Here is a 19164-nt window from a genome sequence, read left to right as displayed (position 1 = left end):
CTGCACCAGTCTGTACTGTTACACCCATACCCTTCTGCAACAAGAGGCCACGGGGTCTGGAAGACCTGAACAGCTGTTCAAATGAATGGCTCTCCTCATGCAACCTCCTCCATGGAAATCTGAAACATAGCTGAGAACACTCCTTATATCATCAGTATAAGGAAAGAAAGCAAAAAAAGGCGTCAAACAAAGCAGAAAAACAAGGGGTCAAACTCTGAAGAACAAACTCCCTCTTTTCTTTCAGCTTGGCGAACCCAGACTGAGCAGTGAGGTGCTTGCAGGCAGCTGAGCCCGCAGCAGGCAGTTCCTTGGCAGAGGCACGCAGCCGTCCCTGACCTTATTGGGCAGTGTTACAGGAGGTCATACTTTCAGATGGATGGTCTGATCTCATAGCATCCTCTGGCGTAACGAGTACAAACAAGCTTTTCTTCCATCTCTGGATCTCTTTGTTTCTCTGTTTTGCACTTTGCGAAACAGACTTCTGATGGCTGCAGGAAGAACCAGGCCGGGCTGCACACCACCTCCAGACCAGTGCTCCTTGATAGCCACGGGGCTCATACCGGGCAAAGGGCCAGGCTGCAGCCAGGCCAGCTCCCGTTCTGCTCCGTGGGGCTGCCCAGCCAGGGCAGGCACAGCCCCAGGCAGAGCACGAGGCCCTGTGTAGCTCAACCTGACGGCACACGGCTACAGCACACCAGGCCAACCGCAGGAGTGCTCTGAATACAAATCGCACATGATCAAGGCTCAATTTGAATGCTATATTGGTGGATATATTTTTTTTTTCTAACTAATCTTGTGTTAAACCACTCTTTCCTCAAACAAACACCTTTTTTTCACCTGGCATTGAAGATGTTGCTCGCAGTGATGGAGCTCCCAGCTGCCTCACCTCTCACCCAACACGATGCCTTCATATTACATTTAAACAAAACTTATCATCCACAAGCAAAGAAGATGTGTGAATGTCTAAAGCTTATGTAAATTAAGAGGCTGAACACACAGGTCCTAAAAATAGTAGATAATAACAGCATTTCTTCACTATACTATAATTACGGGTGCACTGTCATCCCTTCTGTTCTCTGTAAGGTCACAGTTGTATTATACCAAATTTACAGTATATTATCAGTTAAAAACACAATCATTAGCAAGCACATGTTGTCTTTCTTCAGCCCCAGTGATGAACATTCACATTCATGAAAAGAAGCACAGGGCTTGCTTTATGTGGACAGTGCACACTTAAATTTAATCAACTCCTGGTCTCCGGTTTTGCTATTATAACGCTATCTGCCGAGATCACACTGCACTCTTGGGATGAATTTGTCCTTAACGAAGGGACAAGGAGTTGGATACCTCACTCTCACATCACTGATAAATGCCTATGCAGAATTATGACGTTTGAAGAAATACCTTTGACTTTCTCTACAAACAGCACGGTGAACACCTGCACATGCCACTCTGAAAGCTTAACTCACAGAGCAAGGAATATTGAGAGAGCCTTTCCTTGTATACATCATTTTTGGCTTCCTTACCCACTAGAAGCTGAAAAAAAAAATGTCCAATCCATCTGAAAACTCACAGCACAGCCTCACTAAGAGGCTGCACCACTCTTCATCGCTGGATAAAGAGCTTGAAAAAAAGTTTATGATTTTCTCCAAGGATAAATGAACTTCTGACATGAAGAAATTAAGCATCTACCTGTTATTAGCACAGCCAGCATGTCACAGATCAGGGGACCCAAAGGTGGCAGTGCAGGGGGGAGGGCAGGAGTCGTGCTGAGCCACGCTGGCTGCCGGTCTGTCCATGACACCCTTCCCCAGGGGACCGCCCAGGAAAACACCTCCATCCAAACAAGACCAGTGACAGCAGAATTGCCTGCTTGGCTCTGAAAAGACTCTAATAATGTGCACCGAGGGAGAGGCCGTGGTCTGACAGCCTTCTCTTTCCCCCAGAGTAAAACATAAAAACACATCTCGGTGGCAAAGAGAGCACAGTTTGAAGCGCATCCCCAGTTAATTATATCCAAAAGAGAAATAATAAAATAAACTATTAAATTTTAGAACTCCCTCTTTAAAGCATTAAGCATTTTGTTACTGTGGTGCAGTTAAATTGCATGCTGGGCTGCGCTTTGCATTGCTTTATAGGGAGGTAAGGAAGGAGTTGTCACGAAATCAGACATTCTAAGGAGATTCCGTCCCATGCAGGCTTCCAGTACCCAGCAGATAACACAGCCATGACTTAACATTAGCTGCTGCCCAGCAAGGTGCCCACCAGAGGGACCCCCATAGGTCTCATGTTTCTGGATGCAGGGCACCGCATCTGCCCCAGCTCCAGGACCACATGTGCCTGGCTGGTAGGAGTGACACTGGCATAAGGGACAGCTCTTTGCAACAGCTATCTAGCATTTGCCACGTCTTTGGAAATGAGAATTATTTCATACAGCCCTGCAGGGGTGGGCAGAAACCGTCTCATTTAGGACGGCTACCTGCTCCTGACAGCCCAGAGCCATCAAGCTGTGATTAAAAACATCCAGAGGTGCGTTTATGGACGGTTCAACCCAGCAGGTCTTTCACATCCAGAAAACAGAAATATTTTCTGTAGTTTAACAAGTTATTGAAAGGTCAATCCAGAAAATATCTGGCAATAAAAGTAGTCAGACATTTCTGTTTCATCTCCTCTGGTGAGGGCAGTGTAGCTCAGCTGGCAGAGACTTACCTCAGGCTATAGCTCACCCTGCGAGGGCTCGTTCCTGCCTCTCTCTTGTTATTTACGTACCACACTGTGCAACACCCACCTAGGTGCTTTAGAAATGTAAGCTGAAAAAATACTCAGCCTTCCTCAGATGCAGGAGAAAGCAGCGCTTCCCAGGCTTCCAGTGTTCAAGTGATTGACAATGAGCACGCCATCAGCTGTGCTGGAGTGAGCAGATTGGCCACAGGTGATGGGAAGCCATCCTCCTTTGTAGCTCTGCTTCATGTAGGGACACCTTCTAAAACGTTTGCTCCATGCACCCAACTGCTAATGAGTGCTCAGAGGGCTGGTGGTGATACTGCTAGTTTGGTACAGACCACTGCGCAATATCTTTCTACCATGCCTACCATCAGTTCTGGGCATGAATTCATACCAGAAATAAGTGGTTGTATTGAAAAAGAAGTAACAAAGGACTCCTTTAACACAGAACTGACGACAGAGATGGTGGTAAAGTCACAATCCCTGGAGGTGTTCAAGAAACATGTAAACGTGTCACTGAGGGACGTGAGTTAGTGGGCACAGTGGGGATGGGTTGATAGTTGGACCTGGTGACCTTAGCGATTGTTTCCAACCTTAACGAGTCTAGAGGTGCATGGAAACTCAGTGGTATTTGAGCAGTTTTATGCCTTGCCCACTTCTTGTCCCACACACTTTCTGTCTCTCCACCCCTGGCCCTGTTGGCTTTGAAGAAGCTGACACTGAACTCAGTGTAACTCCTTGGCTACGCAAAATGAGCAGCACCTGAGCCATCCTCAGGACAGGACCATGACCTCCACAGCATTACAACTGCACCTGTGAAATCCCGGTCCTTTCACTGAATAATCCATGTTTTGAATCAGACAACATTTAATATTGAGCCTCTTCCCTTCTGCAAAGAAAGGTACCGTATTATGCACTCTGAGTACTACACCAGGGAAGGTCTTGGCGGACATTCTGAACACCAGCGCGTCCCACCATGTGATAGTGTGCCCACATCGGGGAAGAAAGCTGTGGGGAGAACACAGCAGCCAGCAGAAGGTTGGAACATCACCGCTGCCACTGTGGGTGCCGGCCCCAGCCCTGGACGCAGGAGGCAGGGACACAGCAAACCACTGCTAGGGACCCTGCGGGCTGCAGGCTGGGGCTGGTGGGTGGCACCGAGCAGACGGAATGCTGCTGAGCCCTTTCCAAGCCTGTGTTTGTTGGGAAACATCAAAGCCGGCAGAATAGTAGGTGTCCCAAAATGTCTTAATTCAGAGAATTAGTGTTAACCGAGTCTGATTAGCTCCATTTATCTCTAATTAATTACCTTTACCTAATTAGACACCCTGTTTCCAGTAGACATGGAGTCAAGTAGACTAGATTATTAGTGTAGTCACTGTGCCTTTACAAAATCCTGAAATTAATGAAACGTGCAAAAGAATCCGCAGCTTTAATTGCACAGGTGTTGCCTTATGGCAAAGCTTTATCATCTGATTACACCAAGGGATTATTAGTGACTTTTTATATAGAGGATGAGCCTGTGAAATGTACCTTAGCAACAGCTCATTAGTTTAGGGTTGTTACTGTATTATTTATTACATTCAGCCTGCCCCATTATCTAGATTGATTCATGGACCTGTATTTTCCTCCCCTCTGTGCGGGAAATAAATAAGCTCCGCTCAGCTCCCGCCGCCCAGCTGCAGTGAGGGGCAGCAGCACTGCTCGGCTCCCGATAGCCGCCCTTTGCAATCAAGCTTTAAAGTTGATTTAAATAAAACTCTTTTTTTTTTTTTTGTCTTTCCCTCCCTTCGGCAAAGTAATCAATCCGTGCTTCTGTCAAACCGGGATGCTTTCGGCACGCCAGCCAAACAGTTCGGTCCATCTTAAATCTTTTCAGATAAATAAAAATACAGTGCGATTGAAGAATGGAACGCAATATATTTACATCCAAAATAATTTCTTCTGCTATAAGTCATCTTTTATGAAATCCATCGGAAATATTTCATTTTGATATTTCCCGTAATGGCCGGGCTGTTGGTTACCTCTGAAGAGGTAAACCTGAGGGCGAGGAGCTTTTGCCAGCCGGGAGAGCTGCCTGCGTGGCAGAACCCAGACAAAGCCACACAGCAGCCCGTGTGCCGGAGCCACCTTCCCTCGTGGAAGCCTCCCAGGCCTGGAAGGCTGCACCACTCCGACCTGTGTCCTCCTCGCAGCCCCCCGGGTCTGGGTGCGGCCAAACACCGCTATGGGAGCAGATTGCTGCACCACAGCCCCGGTCCAGCAGACAGACTTGGCATATGACAGCATGGTGAGTCTCTTCAGTTTCTGTGGCACACGTCTAAAAGGCATCACCCTGCATCAATCGCCCGATGTTAATGATGTCTTGGAGGCACACTCCAAATGCAAGTTGCTTCACTGGCACCTAGCTATAGGAATTGACCATGACACCCACCTGTCACAGGCCAGATGGGACTGCTGCTCCTCCAAGGTACCACGCCAACAAATGTAGCCCATAGAGGGTTCTACGAGGACAAAGTCGGGCTCCTGCTGCAGGGTCCTGGTATGGGATCCCAGTGCCCTGGGAACCAAGTTGCCAGGGCAGCCCTGCAGCTGCTGAGAGCAGAAGCACAGGGAATGGACGAGCAGCACTGGGGCCTTCAGTACCTCACACCGAGAGGAAACAGAGATGTGTGGGCAGCCCCAGGCCCCTCACACCGCTCCCAGTGCCATGGCCACCAGCAGCTGGGACTGTGGGACAAGGCCCAGGCCCTTCCCAGCCCCGGCACTGCATGCGTTTTGAAGTAGAATCCTTCCACACTCCCCATCGATGTCCAATTCACCAGAGCCATGGACGCTGCCCTCACCCACCTCTCACACCCACTGCAGGCGCATCAGTGCAGAAAGCATAAACCTGAAACACACATATTCCTGGAGCTGAGGGCTTGTTCCATCCCTCGCCACTTGTACCCAAAGAACTCTGCCTTTGCCATCAGTAACAGAAACAGGCAACACGGGAGAAAGAAGCAAGGGGTATTAAGTATTTATTTAAAGGACATCCACAGTTTTACTAGCAGAAGAACACAAGAGAGATACTGGTCACACTGATCACACGCTGATGGTGGGAGGCAGTCCGGCAGCCCAGAGCAGAGGTGGGCTCTACACGCACGGGGAGGGGCACACACCCATGGCTCTGCACGGAGCGCTTCCAGAAAGGGAGGAGGAGGCCAAGGGCAGAGCCCAGCACACACTGCTGCTTCTCCCATATGCCCATTTCCTATGCACAAACCATGACTGCTCTTCATTTTCCTCTGAAGAACGCATGGCTGCCATTCCCACTCAGCACCACACCTGGAGGGGTTGGCCCTGCTGCTCCTCCTTTTGTCCCCAGCGCGTTCCCTGCCTGATGAGCAGGTCCTGGCACCACATGCCCTGGCTGGGACAGGCGGTGCTGTTCAGAAGGGCAGGCCCAGCACCCGGGGTCAGATGCCACTGCTGCCATAGCCAGGCCCCGGTACTCGGCCCCAGGTGCACAGCGCCGCCTCAGAAAGTGAAAATCGATGTACGGGCACCAAGGAGATTAGGTTAGGCAGGTCAGGGTCAAAGCCACCGTGCTCACAGTGCATCCAGCAGGGCGAGATGTGGCAGAGCAGTGTCCCTGCAGACTGATTAGGAACCTGACAGCCCTCAGCCCACATTCTGCTCTGGCCACCAGGAAGAAGCATCTCCACAGCCACACCGATGGTCCCGGTGGTCCTTCTGGAGACCCCACGGCTCAGTGGTTGTGGGCTCACTGTCACAGCCTGAGCTGTACCAGAGCCTCAAACGTCCCTCCGCTCTGTCGCTCCAATTACAACCCCCCCTCTACGACCCCACCCGGGTGACACAGCAGCACCGGGGTTTACCCGGCCCTCCACACCCACCGCACAGCGCCCAGGCGCCGGGGCGGCCCTCCCCGTTTCGTGTCCGGGGAAGGAAGGGCGGCGGGCGGAGCCGGCCCGGCGGGGCGGTGGCTAATTGCCCCCGTAAATCACCGCGCAGCTCCGCGCTCCGCCGTTTATTTTTCTGACAGTAATTTAGTGCTTGCTCTTTTCCACACTTGTCACCGCGTGTTTTTCCTCACATTAGAAGCCTGTAGGAAAAGGACAGTAATTAACGGCGCAATCCATCCTGGCGGAGGCTCCTTCATCACGCGGTGATAATTGCCCCCCGTGACTGTCAGGGCCGCCCCCCCCCCCCCGCGCCGGGGGGCAGCGCCCGGTGACCCCCCCGGACCGGTCCTGAGGACGGGGGGAGCTCACGGAGAGACTCAATCTCACCGCCCTCCCCCCCCCCAAGGCGATCAGCCGCCACCGCCCCCCTGACGGGGCCTAATGGGACCGTCAGGGTTTTGGGCTCCATCACCGCCTCCGCGAGAAGGGAGCAGCGGAGCCCCCGCGTCAGCTGCCACAGCTGTCAGCAGCTCCGCCGCCCGTCAGCGGCCGCGGCCGTACCTGCCCGCCCCGCACGGCCCCGCCGCTGCACAGCCGCTCTCTGCGGAGGAGGCGGCGTCTTTGTACAAAGGCTTTTCGGTGGGAATTAGTCTGTTGAAAACCATTAACGTAATTAGGAATCTCCTGCCCTGGCGGCACGGAGGGCCGGGCGCTGTGCCGGGGTCTCTCCGCCTCGCCTCCCCCCCCGGGCCCTCCCCGCAATCGCAGCCGCACCGTCCCTTTATTTTATTTTATTTTATTTTTGCGGAGATTATATCGGTAACTGCTAAGAAGGTCACGATGAAATGAAAAGAGTAAACCGGGGCTACAGCTGGGGACTTTCCTGTTCTTTTCCTTCCCCTGATTAGCAAATCAAAGCCGCCTGAATGATTCACACTTTTCACCTGATTTTGTCCTTTTCACTAATCATGTAGCAATTTTCCCTTGACTGACAGTTTTCTTTATAATTGGCCCTGATCTAGGAGGGTTCTAATAACCAGAAAATCCCCTCTGTGGGCCCAAAGGCTCCGGCGAATCGGCGCTCCGCTTTCCCTGGGCCATCTGCGGGCCGCGGCGCGGCGATGCGAGCGGAGCGGCCTCATCTAAATGTTCAATAATGGTGTGAATATTCTATGAGGAGCGGAGTTAAGGACTGGAGGTAGCAGATTCTAATTACTGTTCATTTGCCAGAGTATCAAAGCCTAATTACTGTTCATTTTATGCTCCTGAGGAAAGGAGAAGTCAAAGCAGGGTTCCGGAGGCTCCCCCTGAGATCTCCATAAGCCTTTATCTGTCTCTCTGTTTAAATAGGTTGAGTGTTAGTATGTTAAATTACATCCTGGAAGCAAACATATTCCACAAACAAACACGATGATCCATGTTCTAAATAAAGCGGGACGGCTCCGCACTACCTGCTTCGTGCCTCGCTCTCTCTTCTCCCGATTTATCTTTTTAATGCGCGCAATAAATATCTGGGAGAGATTTCTCGAGCCCCCCCGCAGCCCTCCTCCCCCCCTCCGCAGCTCTCCCTCTCCCTTTTTAAGGCAGCGGTTCGGCTTTGAAAGGATTTTCGCACCTTCTGGGTGGAAGCTACCGGAGCCGCTACCTGCCACTTAGCTGACAATTTCTGTCACCAATTAGCAGCTAAATCAACAGCAGGAAAAAAAAAATAGAAGGAAAAAAATCACCAAAAAGCAGAAGGGAGCCCGCCGCGGGGCCGGGCGCTGCGTGCGGCTATCGCTCCGTCCCCCCATCCCCACGCGTGTTTCCCTATCGCCCCGTTAGGGCAGCGTCACCCCGCCGTCGATTCACCGCGACGGCCCCGCGCGTCCCCCCCTCGCGGGGAGGGCCGATTGAATTGTCTCGCCCTTCCCTCGCAGGAGCTCTGGCAGCGCTGTGCCGGCTGCCGCCGGAGCGCAGACAACAGCCTAATGAGGCGGCCGGGCTGTGCGGGCTGCGCCGTGATGAGTGCTAAATGCAAAGCCGGTGCGGCACACGCGGTTTGTTATCATTCAATCTGCTTGAAACCGCAAACCGGTCATTATCCAGCCATTATTTTAGTTGATTTACAATCGCGGTGGATGAAGCAATTGCTGTGGCTTGTTCGGTCCCCTGGCGGGGAGATGGGAACCAGCTTGTAATTTGCATTTACACGATCTGACTGAGCAGCTTATTAGATCTGGATATTTATTTTCCACTTAACCGATGTTTGATTACACTTTAATAAAGTACAAGAAAACTGTCTGGCTGCCTGCGCCTGACGGCTCCTGCCGGGCGCTTCGCTGGGATTTGGGTAATGACACGCGAGAGCCCGGGCGGGGCGTGACGTGGGGACAGCGACAAACCCGCCCGCAGCGCCCGGGAGGGGGCTCGGAGGAGACCGGAGCCGCTCGGGGTGAGCCGAGGCCCGGCGGCGGGGCGAAGGCGGCGGGGTCGAGCCGGGGGGGTTCCTGGCCGCGCCCAGGTCGGGTTCCGCGGGCGGTACGCGTCCATCTCCGGCCCCGCGGAGGCCGCGGAAGCCCTCGCCTGGGGCCGAGACAGCGGCCGGGTGCCGTCCCCGAGGAAGGGGAGCCCCCGTCCTGCTGCGGGGTGCCACGGGCTGCGTCGACCTCACACAGAGAGCGGCAACCGTTGAGCAAAAAAAGTAAATAAATAAAACCCAGCCAAGAGCGACCAACGGACGCGGTGCAACCCCCTCCCACCGGCGTGCGGAGCCGGCAGCAATCCGGCAGCCGCCCCCCGGCTGTGCCAGGCCCCGGGAGCAGCACCCAACGGACGGGAACCTTCCCGCCGCCCGCGGCTCGGCTGGGAAGCGTTCCCAGTGCCGGGGGTCGGGCAGCACGGCCCGGGGGCTCACAAATGCACGCCGGGCAGTACCGAGCGACGCAGTGTGTCATGGAGCGGGGGATCGGCTCCTAACGGCTGTTGGCTGCCAGAACGACGTACCCGGGCAGGGGCCAAACTGCCGCTCCTGAAATCCCCGAGATGAGGGCCCTGCCCGCAGGACGCATTTTTCTCAAACTGCTCTTTTAGGCTCCTTTAAGCTTAAAGTCCTGCTTACCTAGGAAATAACAACCTTCCCTATACGGAGTGTCAGTTTGATGAAGAGCGTGAGTTAATTGCTGAAGGCCCTGAGTTTATTGCCAGGGATCAAAACGATAGGGCTCAATGCGCTGGGAGCTGGGAAGATGCGGGGCCGTGAGAGGCAGGAGAACAGGCGGCCGGTGTCACGTCCCCTCTGGCCCAAGGACACGTTGGTTCGTTCTCTCGCTGCCCACCCGGGGCCACGGGATCAGCCCCGAAGGGGCCGCGGTGACGCCGAGGGCCGCCCGCGCCGTCGGGGCGCCCGGGGCTCTCGGCCGTCACCCCGTGCCGCTCCCAGCCGAGCCGCGCTGTGCCCGCCGGAACCTCCCCGGTCTACGATCTACGATCCGTCCTAAGGGCGTCTCCTTCTCGGGCCGCTCTCAAACCCAGCGCCGGGCGGCCCTCTGCAACGCGCTCGGGTGCGGGCACCGGGATCCGGGGTCGGGCTGGAGAACAGAGACAAAGACAAAACGATGGCAACAATTAGAGCGGAGTCGGGCGTTAATGCGCGCGCCCGCGCAGCGCGGTGCGAGGGACCCGGCTTCGGCACGGGGGCGGCCGTTCTCCCCCGTCAATAGAACTTAGTTCTACGGTTGGTTCTCTTTAAGGAGCGTTCGGAGTGAATTGTTTCTTTTGTTTACGACCGAGCCGGCGAGCCCCGGTAATCTCATGTTTTATCTCCCCACCATATGGAAAAGCCATTTATCGCGGCCAATCACGGGGAAGCGAAGAAAACCCCATTTTATGGAAAGGTATATATCACAAGTTTGTTCATCATTAAAGATATGATTACCGGTGAAAACCCTCCGAAAGTGGCACATTTATGAGTCCGGGAACAGATGGGGACATCCATTTTCCTTGCAAATACTTTTGAAATTGCTCTACTGGTAGCAGTATAAAAATGATATACAGACGCCAGCGCCGACGGAGCCGGGACAGGGGCTGCAGATTTACGCAGGAGCGCTCCGCACGCGCCCGCCAGCGCTGATGGATGCGCTGCGCTCCGCGGGACGGGGCGGTGGGGGCAGCGCCGGGGCCGGGGACTCCCGCGCCGGTAACAGCCCCGCACCGCGCTGCGTGACCCCGCGGGGGCGGAGGGAGGGAGGGAGGGAGGAAGGGAAGGAAGGTAGGAGGGAGGGAAGGAGGTGCGAGCAGCGCGCACAGGGGAAGCCGAGCTGAGGTCGGTTTGGGGCAGTGGGCGCCGCCGCCTTTTCCACCCCGAGCCTCGGCAAAGCCTCTCGGCCCCGATTGTCATTATCATATTGATTAAGTTCATCAGAGAGCGATTTGCGATTTAACGGCAGCGGATCGGGAAGGGGAACGAAGGGCGATCTAAGGAAAGCGCAGCATTCCTGCCGCGGGGACGCTTCCCCGTTCCAGTTCATTGAGGGAGTTGATTAAGTTTAAATGAAGCAGACACCGGATAAAAGGGGGGGGATTGACCACTGGGCCGCGCCTGAAAGGGCCCCGAGCCCCGCAGAAAGGCGAGATCTGCTAAATGCTCTAATCTTCAATCACATCTTACATCAATACAGACAAAGTTTGGTAATGAGAGATTCAATGAAGCATGCGGGAGAGAGAATTAATCCTCTTGGTCTAAACTGGGTTCAACTTTGAAGCCCGCTCCGAAGGAAAGACAGTTATCTAAATGCTAAATAAGAAACTTATTGTACTTTTCATGGCATGCTAATCTTCGCTCTACTCCATCTCCGTTATTTGTATGCCCATAGATGGCAGTTGTCATGGTGATTATATCAAGCCACTTCGCTGCGGATGGCTGCGAGCGACCGGGGCCTCCCCGCAGCCCGGTCCCGGCCCCGCAGCGCTGCCCGGGGCGTTACGGAGCCCCTCCACCCCGTAGCAAAGTCCCGACCCTCCTCTTTCTCCTATCTGCGCTGTTTCCCCACGGCCACCCAAACCCGAACGCTTTTCTCTCCCCCCGTGTAAAGGTGCTTCTTTTTTTTTTATTATTTTTTTCTTTCTTTCTTTTTTTTTGGAGCTCGCCCGGATAAGCTTTTGATGTCACAAATCAAACACTCGCCGGGAGGCGGATAATGGGGAGTGTGATCTCCTCCGCTCGTACACTCACAGCGCTCCGCTCCGCCGCTGCCGCGCACGGGGCGATGGCCGCAGCCGCGGGTGCGGGAAGGGCCCCCCCGCGGAACCATCGGCACAACCGGCGGCACCGCGCCTTTATGCGTCCTACACCGAGCGCCAAAGGAAGGGCGGATTAGGGCCCTCTCCCCCCCCCCCCCCCGCTCCGTGGGCCCTTTAGGGGCCGGGAGCTGCCCCTGTACCCCGTCAGCACTTATGAAAAGCTTAAAAAGTAATAAAGAGGAGGGGGGGAGGGGGGAGCCCGGAGAAAGTAACGTGTATCACTCTTATTAAAGGAGCAGCGCGCTGGGCTGTGAACTTGAATAACGGTTTGAACTTTAATTTGTTCATTAACAGGATTTGCCCCTGACCGCGAGTGTTATTACTTCCCCTAATAGCGAGGTGCAAATGCGATGCCCCAATGAAAGGGCCCGGCGAGAAGTTAAACGCGCCGCAGCCGCGGGGCCCCGTGCGAGAGCGGAGCGGCACCGACCCGGAGCGGCGCGTCGCTCCCCCCGCACCGACGGGACGTTGAGCTCCGGAGCGCCGCGCCGCAACGAACCCCCGCTCCGCTCCCGGGGGAACGTGCGTGACCGTTCCGCCGTTCGGCGGTTGCCGCTCCCCGGCTGTCACTTCTCCCTCTCCCGGGTACGTCAGCAGGTTTTCCGGCCCCGCTCGTTATCCCTCCTCAGCGGGAAGGCGCGGCCGGGCCGCAATTAGCTACGCGGATCCAGGCGCTGTGAGCGACGTCTCGCCCCGCGTCCCGAGCCGGGAAGCGAGTGACCGCCGCGTCACCTATCCGCGGGACTTCAAGCGCGCCGCCTGCGTTCTTCGCCTCCGTTCTCCTACGCGGCTGCGAAGGGGCAAAGCGGAGCGAGCGCGGCTCTGCGGCACCGCACGGAGCGGGCGGCGCTGCGGGACGGAGAGGGAACGAACCCCGCGGGATGTGGGCGCTGCTGCGAGCTCCGTGCTCACCGAGGGCAGCCGCCACCTTAACGCCACCGCGCCCGGGGGGGGGGGCGGCACGGCGCTTGTAAATAAATACGGCGTATTTTATAGGTCCAACCATTTACTTTGTGCTCTGTTGTTGTTGTTGTTTTCCCCATCATCACGGAATTCATTAGGAATAAGGAGAAAAGGGCACTATCGAATTGGCACCCAGAAGAAGAAAAGACCGTGTTACTTACAAAGTACATTAATTTCTTCAGCTACACTTGTCCGTGCCAGCGGGCCCATCAGCACTGTCACGGGGGGGCGGGGTGCTGCAAAAGCAGGAAGACTCCGTTCAGTGCAACTGAACAAACGCGGCCTGGGCCTGAGCAGGAGGTGGGAGGGTGAGAGCCGGGAAGGGAGCAGCAATTTCTGCGCTTTAACCCATCAGTACGATCGCGCAGACACGGACAGTGAAAGAGACCAGAAACTAACCCCACCAGGCCACAAGGCGGGGGGACCTCTCCCCCCTCTGCCCCCGGAACCCAAACGCAGCGAGGGCAGCGGGGAGTCGCGGCGGGGCGTCCCAGTGCGGCCATCCCAGCGGCCTTCCCGCCCCTCCTCGGGGTCAGCATCCCCGCAGCTCCGCACCGGCAGCAGGACGGCCACCTCCAGGCGTCCCCGAAGCAGACCCGCAGCCTTCTCCCCACGCAGGAAAACGTCCCTGCAAGGTCCGCTAAGCACTGCCGCGTGTGGGCTGTATTTGGCTAATTAACGGCAACAGCGTCCTCAGATGGCCGCGCCGCCGCCCCGCGCCCTCAGAGCCCTCGCCCGACGCAGCGCTGCACGCACTTGGCGTGTCCCCGTGTGCCCGGCGGGGTGCGGGCGCAGGGCAGGGACTGCCCCGTTCTGCGCGGCTCCCCTCTCCCAGGCGCCGGAGATCGCACTGAGAAGGGACCGGGCAGAGCACGGACGGACACCACCAGAGCGGGCACCGACTGAACGGTCCGGTCTTGCCGAGAGGACCCGCCTCACTGCGGCCCGGAGCGGGGTGCCCCCTGCGGCCGCGCACCGCAGCCGGCCCAGAGCTGCGGGCAGCCTCCCGGGGGGGCTGGAGGGGGGTCGCGGGACGGAGCCTGGCCGCCACCGACACCTCTGGGCACGGCGGGAACCGGGGCTGCTCGGGAAGAGGCGGGTACCGGCGGACAGCAGCCCGGAGTCCCGTGGGAGTCACCGTGCGGGCGGGAGCCCATCGGGGCCAGAGATGATAAGAAACGAAGAGGGGGGCTTCGCCCGGCGCCTGCAGCCACCTCCACCCCCTCCCACCTTCGAAGCGGCGAGAATTGTGCTTTCAACGCGCGCTGGCAGATCGGTCCTCCGCATCTGCGACAGTGTAATTCACGCAGTTCGCCCCGCACGCGGACGGGTCGCGACGCCTCCGCGCGTCCCTCTCGGCTGCCGCCCGCCCGGAGCCGCCCCGCGCCCAGCGCTGCCGCTCGGGAGCACCGACGGCGACGCAGCGCCGTGCCCGGTCAGAGCGGCTCCGCGAGTCCGTACCTACGCGCGCGGCGGTGCGGCTGAAGCTGCTCCGTGACGCAGTCCGGAGTCGGCGTCTCGGTGCGCCGGCACGAACGGCCGGAGCCTTACAGCGCGGACGCCCCGAGGCTGCAGCGAGAAGCGTCGATGCGGATTTCAGCCGGAGCGTCTGTATTTCGAAGGCAGCGCCATCACACGCGCGCTCAAACCAGAAGGCCGCTTTTCCTTCGGTAGATTAAAAACAACAGCGATGATTAAAAAGAAGCGTTTTCGCAGCGTCCGCTTGAAGCGCTTCCAGTGAAACGCCCGCGGTTCAACTTCGTGCCATCGGCGATCCGCGCTCCCGCTGCCCCGCCGCACCGCCCGCTCCCGGCACCCCTCCCCGGGCCCCGCGGGGCCCCCACCGCCCGGGGGTTCCCGTCCGGCCCGGAGCCGCTTACCTGCGGGCGGCGGCGGGGCGGCACGGCGGGGCCGGGCTCGGGAGCTCCTCTCGCTGCTCGCCCCGATTTCTCTCGAGTAAACGGCGAGGCGACGGCTGCGTTTCCCCCCTCGCCCTTCGCGTCCCGCGGCGCGGAGCACGGAGCGCGAAAAATAAAAACAAATAAACGAACGTGTAAAAACGTAGAAATTACAAACACCGTTCGCGGCCCGCGGGACGGCGGCTTCGGCGCCGAGCTCCGGGGCGGCCGCGGCGCACCGCTCCGCGGGCGGGCAGGGCAGGCCGGGCCGGGCCGGGCAGGGGCGCAGCGCGGTACTTCGGCGGCGGCGCGGCAGCGGAGCGCCGGGTTCGGGCCCTGCCGCCGCCGCGCGGTTGCGGCGCCCCCTGGCGGCCGAGGAGGGTGCAGCGCCGCCTCCGCCATGTCGGGGCCTCGGCTCTGCCGGCCGCAGCCGTCCCGTCCCGCCCGCGGAATCGTCGTCCAGAGCCCGATTGGAAACACTGATTATCTAATCACGCCACGCCGCGGAGCGTAACTTGTCTGCCCAATTAGCTAGGACAATTATTAAAATGCGGCGGCCTAATTACGTCTCAATTTAATGCTGGCAAACCCGCGCGCAGAGCGGTAATTAAAATCCTCTCCTCGGCTCTGCCTTTAGGGCAGGGGTTGATGAGGACCTGTCAGGGGCTGCGTCGAGCCGAGGCAGCCGGGCGTGTTGTGCAACATGACCCCGCATTGTTAAGTGTGTCAACACATTAACCTGAATTCCCTTCAGCCCCCTAATCACGTTCGGTGGGAGGAAGAAAGGGGCTAAAACGCGAAGCGTTTTATTAAAAAAACATAAATTCTTTTTAATTAATGCCGTAAGAGATCTGACGCGTCCCGAGCCACGGAGCGCTGCGAGTCACGTCGGGCTGAGGGCTCCTCATTACAGCGCGAAGGTTCGCCCAGCCCCGCTACAAACGCTTCCCTCGGCCCTCGCTCACCGAAACGGGCTTCTGCGGGGCGGGGTGTTTGCTAAAAGGCAGCAGTTGGCTCCCAGTGATGGAGCTGATTACCGGCTTTGTGTTTGATGATGGAACACGGCGAATATTGACTTCCAGAGAATCAAACGGAGGACTGGAGGCGTCAATAAAGCGGTCAGGATTTAACACTTGAAAGGAGCTAATAAAGTTGAAAATTAAAAATCATAATATTGGGATAATTTCTAAATATTTATTTTTGCTCGGCGCTCACGTCGGCTCGGAAGTCAGCGATGAGCAATCAAGGCCCACGGGCTCTGAGCACACACACGGGTGGGGGCTGTGAGCCCACCGTCCCCCGGCCTTGCCCCCCCAAGGCCAAGCCTGCCCCGTTCTGCACGGCAGCAGCGCATCCCTTTGGGCCTGGAGCACGCAGATGAGCCCCTCCCCGTGCATGTGCCCCCACCCCGGCGGTGCCCCTCCGAGCCCCCCGGCTGGTGGGCCGAGGTGCAGAGCTGCACGGTGGCTCGTTCTCGTGGCTGTCAGCGCGCCTTCCTCCTGTCAGCAGCAATTGACTGGTCAGGTTCATCCCTGTACAGCGCCCATAACAGCTCATTGACAGACCGGTGACCCAGCTGGACCCGATAATGGAAAACTATTGATTTCCCTGGGCTCGGCGGATCTACAGTAAGTGCCCAGTATAATGTCATCAACTGTCTTGGACTCCAATTGAGACGAAGTACCAAAGGCGCGTTGCCTGTCCCGGTGATGGGCTTGCAAAAAAACCATCTCCAAGCAAACACCGAGGTGGCCTTTCCCAGATTCCCCCTACTAAGCAGCAACCGGTGCCTAATAAGGGACCCCCTAATGAGCACTTAGTGCCTGCGTCACTGCCAAGAAACCACAGCCCAGGAGTACTGGGGCCCCTGGCTGCCTGTTGCATCATGGAAGCCCATGTTCTGCCTTGCTTTTGGTCCCCGGGACCACACGGGGAAGCAATGCCACCCTTCCCACGCAGACCATCCCATCTGGGGCCAATGAGCTCCACCCACTGCTGTACTTCGACACAGCGGGAAGCCATTGGGACACACCTGGCCCAGGGCCTGTGGGCCCGCAGGAAGGGATGGACACCGGGGTGACACCAGCACGTACTGGGGACATTGCATCAGGCCCCACAGCTCTTCTTGGGGCTCAGAGCCTTCTGAGCTCAGCTCCTTGCAGACCAGCGAGGCCTGCTCTCCAGGAGGGAGGAGGGAGCTGAGACAGCCCTGTCAGATGCCAGCACGCATTTAACTCAAGCTCCAACCCTGGTGGAGACTGGAACAGCTTTGTGATCCTGGCAAAAAACTCAACTGACCTTGGGGAAGTATTTATTTTAATGGTGAACAACGGGTCAGTTTTATCACAAAAACACCAGCTCCATCCTGAATGAATTTCCAGCTCCTGTGACTGCCTGCGTTGCGCTTCTCCCATACCCTCGTGCCACAGCTCTGCCCACCTCAGGCACACACGTGGCCCACGGCTCTGCAAGGTGCTGCATGCATGTAGCAGGGAAGTGCCCGCATGCATTGCCCAAACATGACTGCAGCTGCACACGTTCGGTTCCCACATACGTTCCTTTCCTACATGCTTGGCACAGCGCAGCCCAGGCTCCCAGTGCAACGAGCTCGGGGGGATGCTCAGAACCAGGCTGCTCATCTGTGGAGCCTCAGGGGTTCTCAGCCCCCCTCCTGCCCGCTCACTGGCCTCCAAATCCCGTGTCAAGCGGAGCGGAGCTAACACCTACACACTGCGCCCTTCCTCGGCACAAAGAACGCGCTCAGGCCCTTGGACAGCGAGCTCCCGAGGCAGGGATTATGCTCTATAGCATTACTGTTGTCATATTTTCCCTGCTGTAATGTTCCAAGTGCATTTGTGCCATCTATAAGATGAAATTAACAGACATATTGGAATCCACAGCGGCACAAAGAAGGGAACATTAGAATAACCATGTATATTTGCTCCCGCCAGCTGTGCTGGCTGCAGCGAGCCGCTCCCAGTCAGCGGTGAGCCGTACCCATAAATCACAGCCCTGCACATCGCAGAGCCAGGCACTGCCCCAAGCCTCTTGCCAGCTTTGCTGCACAGCACCCAGCTCCTCGCTGCCCACATGGCCCCAGCACGCCTTCCTCACCCACTGAGCCAGGCTGCTGCCTCGTCCAACCACAAAGGAAGCACGTGAACACAGTTCCCCTGCAAGCACTTGCCAATATGGGTCACTGGAAGGCTTGTACCGAAGCCCGGTGCTTCCTGGGTGGTTATTTACCACACTTCCAAAGGTATTTGCTATGGGATCAGCTGGCCCAGGGTTCAGTAAAGGGCATAAAAGGAACATAGAGGGGGACACGTAGGGCTCAGCCCAGGGAGGGCACTGCCCAGACACCCAGGCTGTCCTCTGACAAAGCCCAAATGGTGATTCTTAACATTTACCATTATGTTTGTGCAAATAATTGATTCTCCGTAGAGCAACTGAATGAAACAAACAATCAAATAACAAAAAGCACAAAAACGCATTCAGATCCACTTGAAATAACACTTCCTGCTATTCTTTGTTAGAACAAAACCCGTGTAACGTTTTGCACTGAAGAAGGGGCTTTGTTCAAAATACTGCATTTGGGGCACTTGCAACAGAAAAAAATATATATATCAAAAGAAATAAACAACAAACCCACCAAGGGAACAAGGGGTTGGATTCACCACAGCTGTTGTCATTCCCCTTTTGTCCGCTAACCCAGCAATTAGGGCACTGACCTGGGACATGGGAGATCCGCGCTCAGCCCCTCGCCGCCTGGAGGCATGCAGACCTGCAGCTGCTGGCACAGAGCCGGGGTGGCTCCCCTCAGCCTCCCAGTGGCTCCGGGGCTCCCCGGCAGGCGCCCGGTGCCTCGGCACATCACGGTGCTCACGGCGCATCCTTCTCCACACGTGGCCCAGGCGGTGCCATACGTGGCCAACGATCCCCTAAGGCAGAAATGGAGCCCTCCTTCCTGGGCACGTATCACAACGCAGGGCTTTTCCCCCAGTAAACGAGTAATGGAGGTAAACCAGTCCTTTGGGTCAGATAAATACTGTATTTCTCTATACCTAAATCGCTTCCTACCTTCCTAACCACACTTCGCTCCTATCTCAGTTATTCCCCCACTCCACTTGTGCTTGTCATACATTTTTGTGACGTTAGGAGACACGGGTGCTAAGAGGAGTTCCTTAATGTGTGGTTACTCCTTTCTCGTTACCTTCTCGGTCCCTTCTAAGCACGAGCAGCTCATGAGCAGCCGGGCTCCAACCCAGCACCGAGCTGTCCAGCAGCAAGCACAGAGCCGGCCGCCCAACCTGAGCTGTGCAGGAAGGTCCCCGCGCAGCAGCTCACACACATTGCTTTCGTATCAGCAATGAAAGCAACTCAGATCC

The 19164-nt window shown here is 56.8% G+C and overlaps 1 protein-coding gene and 1 long non-coding RNA gene across 2 annotated transcripts; both read right to left on the bottom strand.

The window, feature by feature from the left end:
- Positions 1–6043: 6043 nt before the first annotated feature.
- On the bottom strand, positions 6044–8173 carry LOC124418408. Its single transcript, XR_006939995.1, has 2 exons — positions 7197–8173; positions 6044–6835 (listed from the first exon to the last, which is right to left on the bottom strand). It is a non-coding gene; the product is annotated as an uncharacterized LOC124418408 (long non-coding RNA).
- Positions 8174–8844: 671 nt separating this feature from the next.
- On the bottom strand, positions 8845–18650 carry LOC107053955. Its single transcript, XM_040705300.1, has 6 exons — positions 18508–18650; positions 15742–15919; positions 14759–15263; positions 14340–14543; positions 13040–13114; positions 8845–10204 (listed from the first exon to the last, which is right to left on the bottom strand). Exons 1-6 carry the CDS (start codon positions 18648–18650, stop codon positions 10092–10094), a joined length of 1218 nt encoding a protein of 405 aa, XP_040561234.1. The 3' UTR covers positions 8845–10091.
- Positions 18651–19164: the final 514 nt, after the last annotated feature.

This window comes from Gallus gallus, chromosome 8, assembly GCF_016699485.2.
Source record: "Gallus gallus isolate bGalGal1 chromosome 8, bGalGal1.mat.broiler.GRCg7b, whole genome shotgun sequence".
Taxonomy (NCBI): domain Eukaryota; kingdom Metazoa; phylum Chordata; class Aves; order Galliformes; family Phasianidae; genus Gallus; species Gallus gallus.
This window is presented reverse-complemented; position numbering and strand designations above follow the sequence as displayed.